This window comes from Protopterus annectens, chromosome 3.part1 (genome assembly GCF_019279795.1).
Source record: "Protopterus annectens isolate FY-2018-M chromosome 3.part1, PAN1.0, whole genome shotgun sequence".
In the NCBI taxonomy this organism is placed as follows: Eukaryota; Metazoa; Chordata; order Ceratodontiformes; family Protopteridae; genus Protopterus; species Protopterus annectens.
The window spans coordinates 1,862,735,981-1,862,752,340 of record NC_056732.1 but is presented as its reverse complement, the minus strand read 5'-3'; the positions used below and the strand labels follow the sequence as shown (position 1 = coordinate 1,862,752,340).

Below are 16,360 nucleotides of genomic sequence, written 5' to 3'. Positions count from 1 at the left end.
GTTAAGGGCAGATCCTGCCTCTTAAACCTGGTTGATTTCTTTGAAACAGTCAACAAGGCCATTGACGAGGGAAGGTGGTCCACACAGCCTACCTGGACCTCGCCAAAGCCTTCGATACAATACCCCACTCGGGCATTATAGATAAGCTCACCAGCTTAAATATAAACCCCTATGTCACTAGATGGATTGCAAACTGGCTCAAGGACAGAACCCACATGGTTAGAATTGCTGGAGCCATGTCAGACTCCAAACCAGTTACAAGTGGTGTCCCACAAGGCTCAGTCCTGGGACCTCTCTTGTTCGGTATATATTTCTCGGAGGTACAGGCCAACACGGAAGGACTGTGGCTGACCAAGTTCGCAGATGACTGCAAACTGGGTGCCATAATCGACTCTCCAGCCGACACAAGCATCCTCCAAAAGGGCCTCATAGAAACAGAGAACTGGTGCCAGAGCCATGGCCTCAAGCTAAATGCCAAAAGTGTATAGTCATCCCTTTGGCAAAAACAAAGTGCCCACAAATTACCACATAGGTGGAAATCCATTAAGTACAGAAGAAGTAATTAGGGACCTGGGGACCCAAGTTGATAGCAATCTCTCATTTGACAACCACGTGGCCAAAGTGGTTAGAAAAACATTTTATATAGCCCACCTAATCATGAAGGGATTCACATCTAGATCAGGGGAGGTCATCGTGCCTCTTTACTCATCCCTCATCAGGCCCATAATGGAGTACAATGCCCCTTTTGGGATGTACCTTACCAGACACCTGCAGCAACTGGAAAGACCCCAAAAGTACCTCACCAAGAGGATCAAAGGGCTCAAACAGATGCCATATGCTGCCCGGTTAAAGAAACTCCAGCTCTACTCAGTGGCATACCGCCTGTTCAGAAGAGATCTGTGCCTGACGTATAAAGCCATGTCCAACCCGGAATTAATGGACATGCTGCACCTCAGAAAATCCAAATCCCATCGAGCTACGCGCTCGAGAGACTTGAACCTCAGCACTGAAATAAATAGGACATGCTGGAGGGACAGATTCATAACCCAGAGGCTCCCTTCACTCTGGAATAAAATCCCAGTCCAGGTTAGGCAGCGTCCCTCATTGACACTCTTCAAGAGGAATCTTGATGAGTGGATGGGAGATCGTAGGTTTACCCCGGGTATCACTTCTGTGTCACTGTTAGATAGAGGCATAGTATACTAACCTCGAAAAAGGGCATAGCAAAATAAATTTAAAATGGGTGGCGAAAGCCAAACACATTCTGGCTAGGCTTATAAATGCCCTAGGGCAGATAGCCTAGTATGAACCTATGAACCTATGAGAGAAGTGTGTACATAAATATGAAGCGGTGGTGCAGCGGTTAGCATTGCCACCTCACAGCAAGAGGTCCTCCGGTTCGATCCTCGGCTGGGGTGCCTTCTGTGCAGAGTCTGCATGTCCTCCCTGTGGTCACATGGGTTTCCTCTGTGTACTCCCATTTCCTCCCACATCCCAAACACATGCTGTAGGTGGATTAGACACTAACTTGGCCCTAGGCATGAGTGCATGTGCGTGTGTGCCTTCTGTGGAAGGTTGGGCGCTGGGCTGGCAACTGGACACCGTAAAACTCCACTGCCAATCATAAGCGGACAGGTGATCCACTGTGGTGACCCGTAACCAGGAAAAGCTGAAAGAAGAAGAAGAATAAAAAAAATACAGCACCTTATGAAAGGGCATGCATTTTGTATAAAAAAAACACTAGCAGAAATACACAAACACTGAAAATAAATAAATAACCATGATCATGTTATGGAATAGGTCTCCACACAGCATACAAATAAAAGTAAACCTACATGGCAGAGCAACATGCAAACCTGAATCACTAACCTTTGACTATTTAAACTAGTACATTACGTGTATTACTAGTGAGCCACTGGCAGATGGCTGCTGCACTAACCTCTACAGGTTGTTATATTGGCCACATAGCACTGGTATAACTTGCAGTAGCTGCATTCACTGCAGTCTTCTGGTTGATACTGTCTTGCAGTCAGTAAGTAGGCTGATCTCAGAGTTGTAGATCGAACCATAATGATTCAGTCATTAAACATGTAGCCATCAAATTAGGTGCTACAGACACAAGAAACAACGCTTTTCCTACAACTGTCTGAATTTTGACATGTACAACAGGATACAATGTCTTGTCACCATGAATGCATATTACTATTTTTTGGTTGCAGCTAATCTTATGCTTAAACATCAGGAGAGCCTTGACAAGGAAAATCATGCTTCAAGTATCTAATGATAATGTAAGTTCTATCCCTTCTAAACAGACCATACATTTTATTAGCCTGGCTGTAACACATTGACACAAAACTCTCTCACCTACCCTAGATGTTGGAACAACCTCATTTAAAGCATCATTCTCTTTACACAGCTTAGTAATGTGACTTCTTCCTCCACTTCTGTAACAATTTACTATACTACTTGCTGCATTTTTTTCAATGTACAATGTACATTTCTTACTTCAGTTTTAAGCTGTGAAACACAATCCATGCAAAATTGTGTAATTAACTAATAACTGTTCTATTGAAGTTATTAGCTTACTAGATTTACTGCAATTATTTTTCAGAATCTATTTTCTTATAAGACAAAGTGCTTTTAAACCTGTCTACAGGTAAAATGTCTAACACTTCTGTAAATTTGCTATAAGGTTCAAGTCTGAGCATTAAAATAATATTTAAGTCATGTATCTGTGTATTTACCAGAAGCTGCGGTGGTGCAGTGGTAGCATTGTCGCCTCACAGCAAGAGGTTCTCCCGTTCGATTCTTGGCTGGAGTGCCTTCTTGGTGGAGCCTGCATGTCCTCCCCGTGGTCGAGTGGCCTTCAAAAGACATACGTGAATAGGCGTGCCTTCGTTGAAGGTTGGGCATCGAGCTGGCACCTCAGCACCATAAAAATCTACTGCCAATCATTAACGGACCAGAGTTCCGCTGTGGCGACCCCTAACCGGGAAAAGCCAGAACAACATCTGTGTATTTACCAATTTAGATAAATCCATTTCTGCAAATGTTCTTGCTAGTACCTCAGGGGTTATACTAGCCTTGATTAATAGCTTTTAAGTGCATCACAGGTCATCCATTCAGTCTCATTCATATCAAAGTATTTTTCAGTACCTGTTCTGCAAGTTTGGATGACAGGATTCTTAGCTGATCAGTTTGTTTCAAGCTGGCTACAGTGGCATATTTCTCCAATGCCAATAAGGACTCCAGATCATCCTCTTTGGTTACTTTCACTAGAGAAACTGTCACAGTCTTTGGGTTGGACAGCATAATCATCTGTCATTGTAGCTGCACCAGTTTTTGTTGAGGACCCACTGTAAATCCATAATTTTTCCCTAGTAATCTTGTCATGGCTGTGGATACCAGTTAACCACACCAAGAATAAAACACTCACAGTACATTGGGAATTTACAGCCCAAACTATGGTCTGCACTCCAGAGGTGCTGAAAATATTTGCTCATGTCTGCCTCTCATTGTAACATCCTTTAGTAAGTGCATTTCTAAGTACATTTAACATTTTTTCTTCTGCCATTCAGAGCTGGGGTATTATGCAAAGCATCCATAGTTTCTTATAATTTTTTATGCTTCTCTGATAAACATACTATACTTGCAATGCATAGATTCTTTCCCGATTTTCATTTCACATTCAAGCTACACATTACCAGATTACATAACATCCTCTGCAATCCTGTGGGTACCTACAAACTTTTAGAATATGCATTCTAATGATTTACAGTCTGTTTCTACCTGAAGACCATCAGAAATATGATGCAGTGCTTAACATAGTAATGTTTATGTTCCTGAATTCTGTCCAGAATCTCCTTTAGTTTGTACTGAATTTGAGGTTATTGTCGCAGTCTTTAGGCTTTGGCTTTGGACTGCATTACTTTTCAGGGTAGAACGTTTCACCAAAAGTTTGAGCTTCAACTGACATTGTGGATGGATCAGTTGAAAGTGGATTTTATCATTTTCTGATGCTCTTTGGCTGTGTTCCCAGGGCTTTCTTTATGATCCACTAAACGGAACATTTTTAATTAGGCTTTACTAGCCTTTTAACCAGGAACATTATAACAGCTTTACAATAAATTTCCTTTTAAATACACTGCTGGATTGGACTGGTTCTAGCAGATATTGGCTTCTTAACTTTATTGGTTTATTTTTACTAATACTGAGCACAGTCCCTTTTGTGCTGAAGTTATATTTCTTTCTTTCCTTCTTTCTTTATTTATCCTAGTTGACCAGAAAAGTCCAACTAGGCAGAGAACATTTTCCGTGGAGAACTTGAGAGAAAAGCTCCATCATAGTACATTTATTTTAAACATGTAAATTTCAGACAGTTCATAGAGAAAAAAACAGTACATTTCTCAGAAAAAAAGCAATTACAAGGCAGGTGTATGCAGTAAATTAGTTACATCATGTACAAGTCTATACAGTTTTGTTAGCTCTAAAATCTTGCTGTTACTACATGAATTTATACTGCAGAAGGGAAAGTGTTGTAAAGTTTAGTGTTCGTACATTTCAGTACAGAATAGTTTGTAAAGAATTCAAGAGATAAAATAAAGACTATAGTTGAGAAGTAGGTTATAAAACGATGGAGGAGGGGAGATATTAATATTGTACAGGAGGATGGGGTAATAGCATTTGAGTGACACAGCCTGGCAAACGTTTCGTCCTATCTAGGCTGCCTGTTTCAGATTGTGTATCTGGAAGGTTTATAACCTAGATATACAGAGAATGCATGAGAGAGGAAGAGTGGTGGATGGAGGCAGTCAGATAACGAGCCAGATGAGAAGTAGTGTTTGGGGGTGAAGAGGGGTGCATTATGCAGAATGGAAAGAGGTTAGGTGGATGTAATGACCCTCTGATGTCGGATATGGCCCATGTATTTCAAACCTGTCACTGGTATTTAACATTTGTACATATAAAACTTGACATCATGCTGTCATATTCTATTCAGATTCTGTAATAGTTTCTTCACATGCTTTTAAGTGCATCTAATTTCTACACTACCATCCATCCATCTACAATCCTTTTTTTCCCCATGTTTGCACATGGGGTCAGGGTGTCACTTCAACAGTGACAATCACCTACAGCCAAAGTTCACAAAGCCGACTGACTAGACCTCTAGTGGCTTGTTCTCTCATGCCACACACTTGCACCTGTAGCCAGTTTAGAGTGTCCAATCCACCTGCTATATGTCTTTGGAATGTAGGTAGAAACCCACTGGAACACAGGGAGGATATACAGATAAAGACGCCACCCAGGCTGAGAAGTGAGCTAGAGAACTTCTTGCTGCCCTCAGTTCTACATCACACTAACAGAGTGATGGTCTGTTAGTTGTAATTCTACACTAATAGGCCATCAGTTATTTTGATACACTTTCCAACCCTTCAAATACTTGTCGTACAACTCTTGGGTACTTCAGCAGCATCAGAAGCATTTTGAACAGTTTATTAAGCAATCTGTATCTTACTAAGGGATTATTAAATATCCAGAATTTGGAAATTTTCGTCAATTAGCTTTATCTGCTAGAAAACCTGTTTTTCTTAGCTCTTAGCTTTACATTAATATTGAAGAGAAATGAGCCTTTGGGACTCCTGATGCCACTTCAGCACTAAGCCATGAATAATGGTCTTTTAATCACTTTATTCTGCGTTATTTTCCTCACAGTGGTCATACTCATCATCCATTCTGCCAGCTCTTAATGAATTTTTAATGATACATTTAATGATTCGATTGTTAACCTGTTCTACCCTCAAGAGTTTAGAATACTTTCCAACATACAGCTCAAATGTCCAGATCTTCTCCTCATATTTTTGGTCTGTACCTGATTATGAATACTGCCCTAGCATTACACTAGAGTCTGACTGCAATGAGTCTGTCATCAATTCTGATGACATCCATTACTGCCTTCTGAAGCCCTTCTCTCACCACAATTCCTACACCATTTCTAGCCTGTCCACCACCTGAGTAGTAGACTCTGGATTCCAAGCCAAGTGTCTTTGCTGCACTGCCCTTCCATCTCGTATCCTGGATACATAGGATGTCCAGCCTCCTCCATATCATCATGTCATCCACTTCCAACCTGTGTCCTGTCAGTGAACCTACATTAAGCGTAGCAATTCTCAGTTCATGTTTGGCAGGTTGGATGGTTTTACATCCAGCTTTCACTCAACAGAGCTATCCCAGGTAACCCAGGCTGGGCAACTAAACACCGGCCAGCTAATAGCTTCCTGAACCAGGGCTGCTGGGCTTTATGGTGGGCACACACTGGCCAAGAGGGGCACATATACCCCCTCCCACCATTAGCATGGGTCCCTGGTATGGGTCAGAATAGGCTAGGTCCTCAACCCACTTATCACCGGTAATTACCCATGCCCATTTTTGGCAGTTTACTGGCAAATCATTGAGGATTGAGGGCACTAAGTAATACTAAATAATGACAGGAATTTGAGTCTCAGACTTCATATCCTATAGGTAATAGATAATTATGCAACATCTGCTATTCTAACAACTTTGTAAGTTTATAGGAGCAATATTTAAAATCTGGGCAGTATTCATAATCTCAGCCTATGCCCCATAGCAGGGGTTGTGATAGTGAGGAAAAGAGTGCATTCAGACAGCAGTTCCAGGACCGACAACATGAATTGGTGTTGATAATGGGCGATGGAATGCATATATCAGGACACACAGAACAGGCAACAGGAATAAAGAAGGAGAAGCCATTCTAAACTTCTGTCAGGCAAATGGCTTGATAGTAGCCAATGCATGGTTCAAAAAGATAGACGGTCACAAGATCACATACAAGAGTAGTCAACATGCAACTGATTGCAAAGTCATCCCCAGTGAAACACAGTCGGCCCACAGCATAAACCACTAGTTGGCACAATCAGCTGCAAGTAGTGGTCAGAGAAGGCTCTACGGTCAAGAAAGACCAGGCTGAAGACCTGGAAGTTGACTGGAGAGAAAGTACAACAGCTCAAGAAATTACTCAGGGCTCTAGCACCCCAAGAAGAGGAGGAAATAGGTGCAGTTGAAGAAGAATGGCAGCACCTAAAAACAGCATGTGTTACGACTACAAAAAAGATATGTGGCCGAGCCAGGTATGGAAATAAGGTACATAAGGAAAGCTGGTGGTGGAATGCAGAAGTCCAGGAAGTCATCAAAAGAAAAAAAAGGAGTGGAGGAAGAAGTGGGAGACAGAAAAGACTGACCAGGCTAGGAAGGAATACTGGTTGGCTAACAAAGAAGCTAAAAAAGAAGTTGCAATAGCAAAGAATAGGGCATCAGAGGCACTATACCAACTTCTGGAAAGTGACTCAGTAAGGGGCACAAAGAAACTATACCAGGTTGCAAGGTAAATACAGAAAGATAAAGAAGATAGTTATACACCCTTCATAAGAGATGCCAGCAACAACCTGCTCACCAGCCCAGAGGACATCAAAGGCAGATGGAAGGAGTATTTCCAGCAGCTTCTGAATGAAGAAAATCCCACAGAAGCTGTATTGCCCCAGAAACAGCCTACAATGAGAAAAGAAGAGGAGCCCACCCTAGAAAAAGTAAGAACAGCACTAAAGAAGATGAAGTCAGGGAAAGCAGCAGGCTTAGATGAGGTCACAGCAGATATGATAAAGATGCTGGGTGAGCTAGGGGAGAAAAGGCTCCTGAGGGTACTAATAGCAGTGTGGAGAGAAAGGCATATCCCAGAAGACTGGAGAATAAGCATACGCATGCCAGTGTATAAGAACAAAGGGGACATCTACAACTGTGGGCAGTACAGAGGCATCAAACTCCTATCACATTTCATGAAAGTTCTGGAGAAGGTGACTGATAAACAGATATGCTGAGTAGTAGAATGTAAGATGTGAGATGAGCAGTTTGGATTGAGATCAGGATGCAGCACAACTGGAGACAGATACTCGAGAAGAAGCTAGAGATGAGGAGAGAGTCCAACTGGGCATTCCTAGATTTGGAGAAAACATATGACAAGGTGCCAAGAAAGCTGATTTGGGCAGTCCTCTACAGGGGTTTAAAGTCCCAGAAACATTGGTAGAATTAGTGCAGGCTATGTACAAGGACCCGATGACTCAAGTGCAGACAGTGTTTGGGCTCACAGAGGGGTTTCCAGTGGGTGTGGGTGTACATTAGAGTTCATCTCTGAGCCCACTGCTGTTCATACTGGTGATGGACTACATTAGCAAACAGGTTGGAGGGGACGGATCAACAAAGCTGCTGTATGCAAACCATGCAGCAGTACAGGCAGACTCCGAGCTTGAACTTCAGCAAAGGATAGCAGAATGGAATGCAAATCTGAAGGCACATGGGATGCAACTAAGCACAGATAACATGGTAGCAATGGCAACAAATTGGGGAAATCAGAAGAAGCTGAGAATAGAGATAGAAGGGAAGATAGTGGAACAGGTAAACAGCTTCAAGTATCTGGGAGGAGTAGTTGAGGAGAAAGTGAGGTCAAAGCTAGAATCAGAGGGGCTGCAGCCAACTGGCATAGAGTGTCAGGTGTAGTCTATGACAGAAGAATGCCAAAGAAGCTGAAAAGTAAGGTGTACAAGACAGTGGTGCGACCAGTACTACTGTATGGTACAGAAACCTGGGCAGTAAAGGCAGAGCAGATGAAGAAGCTAAAGGTGATGGAAATGAAGGGCCTGAGAAAGGTGATAGGATGCACACTGTGGGACAGACGAAGAAATGAGGACAGAAGAGCAGAAGCCAAAGTAGCTCCAATTGCAGAAAAGATCAAAGAGAACAGATTGCGGTGGTTTGGGCACGTGTGCTGAAAAAGCAGAAGACAATCTGGTGAGGAAGATTTGGGACAGACAGGAAGAAGGTAAGAGGAAGCGAGGGTGTCCAGCAAAGAGGTGGATGGATTGTGTGAAAGAAGATCTGAGACAGTCAGGCATGAGTGTTGAAGAAGGCAGGAGTGTGGCCCTGAATTGAAAGAGTTGGTGACAGTTAACACAATACCCCAACCCCATGTAGAAAAATAGGAAGGGGGGGGCTGATGATGATTTAAAATATGCCCCCATTTTTGGGCATTTGTCCAGATTTGTTGCACTGAGAGGTTGAGAAGTATGCTTCCCAAAAAGCATCAGTCACTTATAAAACATAATAATTTATTTGTAGAGGATAGTCTCCTTGTAGATTTCGAAAACCTGTAAGTAAATTAACTTAGTCATGTAGGATATTACCATGGTTGTTAATTCTTTCTTTGTTATCTCCCTGTAATTATGTGAGTTTTCTGTACACATACATTTTTGCTACCACACTATGAATTTATTTTACCATTCAAAACTTCCTGAAAGCCAAATTACCCAATATAGTAAAAAGAATAACATGTCTAATGCTATAGGTAGAAAAAGGATATTGAAGTTCTTATTTTACATTTACACAGAAGTCATTTTTAAATCTATGGCTGCAACAGCAAGCTAGTCTCTTCTGTGAGCTCCGATTTCTTTCATTCAGAATGAAAGTAGTGAGAAATGTCTGACCGTCCACAGCACAAGTGCCACAGACTCATTTGCAGTAACTCTCAACACATGTGTTACTCAAAGTAGTGAGAAATAACAAAGATAATATAGCCTTTTTAAAAAGTGGATGGTTGGGAATTTCAGGTGTCTTCCTCCCACCATCTTCCCTGAGTCTGCCATTGATCACTTGTTTTGGTCTGCAAATCTCAGTAATTTAGTGATGTTGTTCTCAGTTGTCATCATGTTTCTTCACCTTTGGATGCAAAATTATAGAGCCAAGAAGTACCAAAACCTCAATATGCTTATGATGTGGGAGGGGGAAAGGATGCAGAAGAAGTGATAGGAAACAGCACAACAGCTGTAAATTTGGAGACTGAATAACTTTATGACCTCAATGGGTGTGAAATAAAAAAAGAGCTCTGGGTACCTTGCTATGGGTGTTTTCCTTGTCAGAAACTTTCAGACATGACATGAAATAAAGCAAGAGCAAGGAAGACAAATTCCTGAAGAAAGACTCATGAGATTAAATTCAGCCCCAATGTGTGTAGTGAGGAAGTTGACTTACCTGACTAGAATAGAAATGCCACAGAATCTTTTTTGTTTCAATCTGTAGAAGTGTGGAAAACGGTTTACTATCATTACTGAGAAAGGCAAAACATTTGCTGTTCGCAATAACAAAAATAAACACCGAAACCCAACTCTCCACTCCTACACAATGTCGACCCAAATGATAGACACATTTGAGTCGACCTTATCACCGAAAACATCACATGATAGCCATATACGAACTGATGTAAATCAAACTCCTATACGACATATGTTTTACAGGGGGAAAGCCCCTCTGCACCCACCGGTGGGGGGCTGTGCCCCCCACAGCCCTGCTACTAATATATTCCAACTCCGAGATTGCACTACACTGGAGAAATGGATGAATTTCCAATCCCCACTGTACCGCGTTCTCTATACATATAGTTGAACACACTTATGTGAATGCACTACTGCAGTCGCACACGTGTATTTGACTATCCCATACACTTTATTTTGTGCACAACATTCTGATTTTTGGCAGCATACATGTCAACAGAATGTCATTCACACAAATGATAGTAAACCATGGAAAACATTCCGTAAGGGGGAAACAAGCTGGAAAAAGGAGTTATTCTTTAAATTCAACATTTTGGTTAATCATTGTCTTGTCAATTTCATGACAAAAATCTGACTTGCTCTACTGTCTTAATGCATCTGATGCATTTTCAGACTTCACTGTATCAAATATTTTCTAATAGCACCTATCTGAGCTATATGTTGATGAAAAGCATTTTCTTACTTCTTTCCAATACCACGCAAATTATTTTGATGACATCTATCTTTCCCTTTGTGTATCCTTGAATAATGGTTCTTCAAAGCAAAAAAAAATCTGCAAAATTGATTAGCAATAATGCAATGCTTCCTTTCATGCTTTTATCTACACATAGTATAGAAGGCATAAATTTAAATTACATATTAACTCAGCACCCCATGGCCATCTTTGTCTCCATTACTGTTACAGTACTCTCTAAAATGGCTTATTCTGCATATCCTTTACTGCTTGCAGTTTTGTTTGACTCACATTTATCTTTTATGTATCTATTTTGTTAGCTATTTTTTAAACTGTGCACTAGTTATTTCATTCACTCTGCACACGTTCACAATTTTTGATAAGGTCACTGCTGGGGTCTGAATAGACTGCCACCAGTTTGAAAGCTTTTATCTTGATTTCTCAGCTTAGTAACATAAGAAATGACAGTCAGTCTAGGATCTTGTGCCCTTGAAGAACAAATGGCAAATTACTTTAAGGCTTGCAAAAAGTCATGAACTGTGCTCTAAATGCTGTTATTTTTCTTCCACTTCTTCAAGAAAAGTAAGGCAAACATCTTCAAGGCTTCCCTATTAAAATGCAAAAGTGTGGCATACTAACTTTCAGCCTTCTCAGGATATAAAATGTTCTGGATATAAACTTCAATTTTCTATTAATTGCCCTGCAGTAAGAGAATTCCTAGTAGCTGTGATTGCATCGCTATCCTAACAGTGGCTTTATTTCTTTTGTATTTACAAACAGATAAAATCTTAAATATATTTATTAATTTCACAATTGCATTTCCCCTCTTCTCATACCATGGAACATGCAGATGTTTATCAGGACATTCTGTAGGGCAACATAAACACTTCAGATGAGCATTAGCCTTCATGAGGTGTTTAGTCTTTCCTTAATGAAGAATGCAGGAATATGTACCACATAACATGCATCTCCCTAAAGCTTAGTCATTAGCATATTTAAAGTTATATACTCCATATATTACAGCAGGAATATGTACCACATAACATGCATCTCCCTAAAGCTTAGTCATTAGCATATTTAAAGTTATATACTCCATATATAACAGCAGGAATATGTACCACATAACATGCATCTCCCTATAGCTTAGCCATTAGCATATTTAAAGTTATATACTCCATATATAACAGCAGGAATATGTACCACATAACATGCATCTCCCTAAAGCTTAGTCATTAGCATATTTAAAGTTATATACTCCATATATAACAGCCGGAATATGTACCACATAACACGCATCTCCTTATAGCTTAGTCATTAGCATATTTAAAGTTATATACTCATATATAACAGCAGGAATATGTACCACATAACATGCATCTCCCTATAGCTTAGTCATTAGCATATTTAAAGTTATATACTCCATATATAACAGCAGGAATATGTACCACATAACATGCATCTCCCTATAGCTTAGTCATTGACATATTTAAAGTTATACACTCCATATATAACAGCAGGCATATGTACCACATAACATGCATCTCCCTATAGCTTAGTCATTAGCATATTTAAAGTTATACACTCCATATATAACAGCAGGAATATGTACCACATAACTTGCATCTCCCTAAAGCTTTAGTCATTAGCATATTTAAAGTTATACACTCCATATATAACAGCAGGAATATGTACCACATAACATGCATCTCCCTATAGCTTAGTCATTAGCATATTTAAAGTTATACACTCCACATATAGCAGCAGGAATGGAAGGGAGTCTGCCCATTAATTAGCCACATGAGGTCTCTATAGTTCAAATTATGGTTATTAGTTTAGGGTATTTAATTCAGTGCAAAATAAAATAATGCAATAGTTTACCCTGAACTAATCTTGAAATTGAAAAAGTATTTTTTACTGAAAAATAAAATGTGTTTTTAAATAATAAAATGTTGGAAAATAAAATTATTGTTGCACCTGACAGTGGGTCACGCCAATGTGGGGTTTGCACTTAAGGACTTAAAGCAATAATTGATGTAATGAATATCACTGTTGGGTACACAGATAATCTCTTTTGTATTATTGTCAAAATGAACATTTGAATATGGCTGTAATTCCCAGCAATGGATTTCAGAGCAATTATGAATTACCCCCAGAAAAATTAGATAAACAGTCTGAAGGAACTGGAGAACATCTATGTAGCACACAGCATTTTAATGTTCAAACAGGAATAAACACTTGAACACAGATGTTTCTAACCATGTAAAACTTTGAACTCATGTAGTACCACTATTATATGCAAGTATTTCTCAACATGACTGCACTTTTTAGTAGATTTCTGCACTGCCCATGTAGTATTGTAAATCAGTACACTGTATTATCATATTACTGAAAGAAGTCTATTTACAAAGAAATATATTTCAATTTCAGTCAATAAGGATGCATCTCTCGAGATCCCCTTACCTAAAGAAATCATGTTCTCATAGTTCCGTACCATCACCTCCCTGTGTAACTCTTTGTCATGTTCACTAAGCATCTTCCACTCCTCACTTGAAAACTCAATAGCAACATCTTCAAAGTTTTTTGGCACCTGAAAAGACACAAAATTTACTTGACCTTCATTTATTGTGCACACAGATGAACATAAATGGTTTCAACAGGAATGTAGCCAGCTGTGTTAAAATGCTTCACGTGCACTAAATGCTAATTCGCCAACATTAATAACTACTCCTTTCTTTCTGTTCATTGACAGATTTGTAAAAACTCAACAATATTAGGAGTGGGTTAACCAGAATAATGAATTTTGCTCATTCAGTATCAGCATAACAATGTCTATACAGGATAATTAGTAGTAAGACACAAGGGCAATAACTTGTATAGAGAAGAAATTTATATGGATTTGTAATCCTGCACTTCACTGTATTCAGATTAACATAGACACAAGCTATGGATGTGTGATGATGTGAGGTAGTGCCAGCACAGATAGCTGGGCTTTTGTAGAGAATATGCCATTTGAATATTAAACTGAATTCTACAGATCACCAAAACTGCGGAAAGCTCTCCACTACGTTAACCAGGAACACAAGAAAGAGTGCAATTTCCCACAAAGGAGGTCTCCGTAAAAAGTACTTTAATGTCCACCACAAAGCAGAAAGGCAATAAAATAAACTATCATAAACAATATACTAGACTGTCATTAACATACTTTCAAATTTATACGCGTTTTCGTCCTATCCACTGGACTTCATCAGATGATATCTTTCATTCAATAAATCACTTATATACATCCTTCCATTAACATAATCCAATCAACAAATGTCAATTAAATTCAAATACACAAATCAGCATACATCTTTTGGACTCATTAATATTCATTTTGCTATTACTTCCTTCTATGGATAAAAACATTAAAAATTCTATATGAATTCTTAAAAATAAATAAATACTCATTCAATTCACATTTTTTATATATTATTAAAAACTTCTATTTTATATGTATAAATTAATATATTTCTATCTAAAATGTAATACAAGTATTCATATAAAGGGGCTTAAATTATATCTCTCATTTAAAAAGCTTCACATTAAAAGGGACCATATTTACTAATACAACACCACCACCAATTGGTTAAATAAAGTATTGCACTTAAATTCATATTTTAGCTGCCTTTAATTTCAATAGAGGTAATAATGATACATGTTCATTTAAACCTGGGAATTTATTTGCTTCTAGTGTCACTTGCCACCATAATTCTTTATATCCTATGGTGTCCTCCCATGGTCCCCCCCAATACTATTTTTTATATGTTCTACTACCTCCTTTGTGGGAAATTGCACTCTTTCTTGTGTTCATGGTTAACGTAGTGGAGAGCTTTCCGCAGTTTTGTTGATTCGTTAGTATTTACAGTGGTTCCCATGGAGAATGGATCTCCGTCCCTTAAAGGGCAAGATGAGCTTGGCCAGTCTAGGAAGCTGGTCGGACAGTTGACCGAGCTTATAGATTTACTGACACCTTTATGTAAAACCTTTATGGGGACACATTCGCAGGCGTTCCAAGAGGCAGGAAGCGGAAATAATGAGCCGATAGTGCATAAAAGTAAGAGGAAGAGGGAGCTGATTGGTGATGTTAATCACGCCGGTGACTCTTCAGAACCAAATGGTGGATCCTTCAATCCTGCAGTTACACCGAGAGTGCTTTTGGACTGTAGTAAAACGGATAATAGATTTGAAGGTGTCGGCATTAATTTGCACAATGCGGGTCCTAATAAATTCAGGTACTGTTTCTCCTATTAGACCCATAAAAACTAATGACTGGCTAAACAAAAGTTTTTGCTTTAAACTGGACAGTTTTAACCCGAAAGGGGTTAAGAATGGTGACTCCTATAATAAAATGGTGGATAATTTATCTAAAAATATGTTCAAATATAGATAGTTATTAATTGAGAATGCATATTTAACTGAATGTATCAGTAGGAACATTGTTCCTAAAGGTCTTAGAATTTATAAATTTCCTAATAATGTGCAATTGGGCTCAATCTTTCATAAGAAATTGCTGGAAGTGTTTAACAAAAGTGGCTTAGATATTTTAAAATTAATCATTAAAGAGAATAATAGAACTTTATTAATTGTACAAAAAGATATAGATGAATTAGAGGGGCTTATTAAAGATGATCTATTTTTTGGTATTAAGGAGGAGAGAGACAAATACCATAAGATAAGGGATGAAATAGATGAAAAATGTAATGGATTGATTAACAGGAAAATGGAGAAGTTGAAACGGGATTTACTAGATTATGAAAATAAGGTGAGTTATCCTAAACCTTCCACTTATACATATAATAAAAAGAGTAGTTATAACAGAAACAACAAACACAGTTATATACAGGAATATGAAATGGAACCTGATGCAATAAGAGAAAGATAGAGGGAAGAAATATATGACAAAGAATTTCCCCCATTAGAAAGGGTCTACAGGACCTTGGAATCATATAGGCCTCAAAATGGAAATTTTCCTATGAGAGGGGGGAAAAGGGGGAAGGGGAGATATTGAATAGATATACCCCTGAACCGGAAGTTAATATAGATGGGAATGGTATATGTGAAGAAGGAGTTATTAATACTTCAAAGAGTTTTACTATCTATAACTACAGTGATGTTGTACTTAAAGAAGAACATTTTAGTTTGCTAGGGAAAGGCTTTAAATTTATTCCACAAGTTAAAGGAGATTTGACATCTACACTTCTAGACTTAAAATTATTTTTAGGAAAGATCAATTTAAATTTAATATGTAGCAAGAATGACAAACAAAACAAGGTAAATTCTAATCAAATTTTAGTGAAGCCTTCAACGTTTAATCCCCCTATGCACCCACAACTTAAAAATTTAGAGAGTGTTATGGAAGCAGAAATAAGAAAAGCACATAAGAGAAAGTACAGTTGTGTACACTTACCATAAATGTAGATGTTCAAGTGTCTTCACTGTTGCAGTCATGACTGTAGGGTTCTCCCCTGCTGGCAGG

General features: G+C 38.9%; 1 protein-coding gene across 1 annotated transcript in view; it reads right to left on the bottom strand.

The window, feature by feature from the left end:
- The window catches only part of LOC122798931 (zinc finger protein 766-like), a 178,081-nt gene that overhangs the window by 62,578 nt on the left and 99,143 nt on the right, over positions 1 to 16,360 (bottom strand). The window contains exon 2 of the mRNA XM_044068017.1: positions 13,306 to 13,432. Coding sequence (XP_043923952.1) covers positions 13,306 to 13,432 — 127 coding nt within the window. The remainder of the gene's footprint in view (positions 1 to 13,305; positions 13,433 to 16,360) is intronic.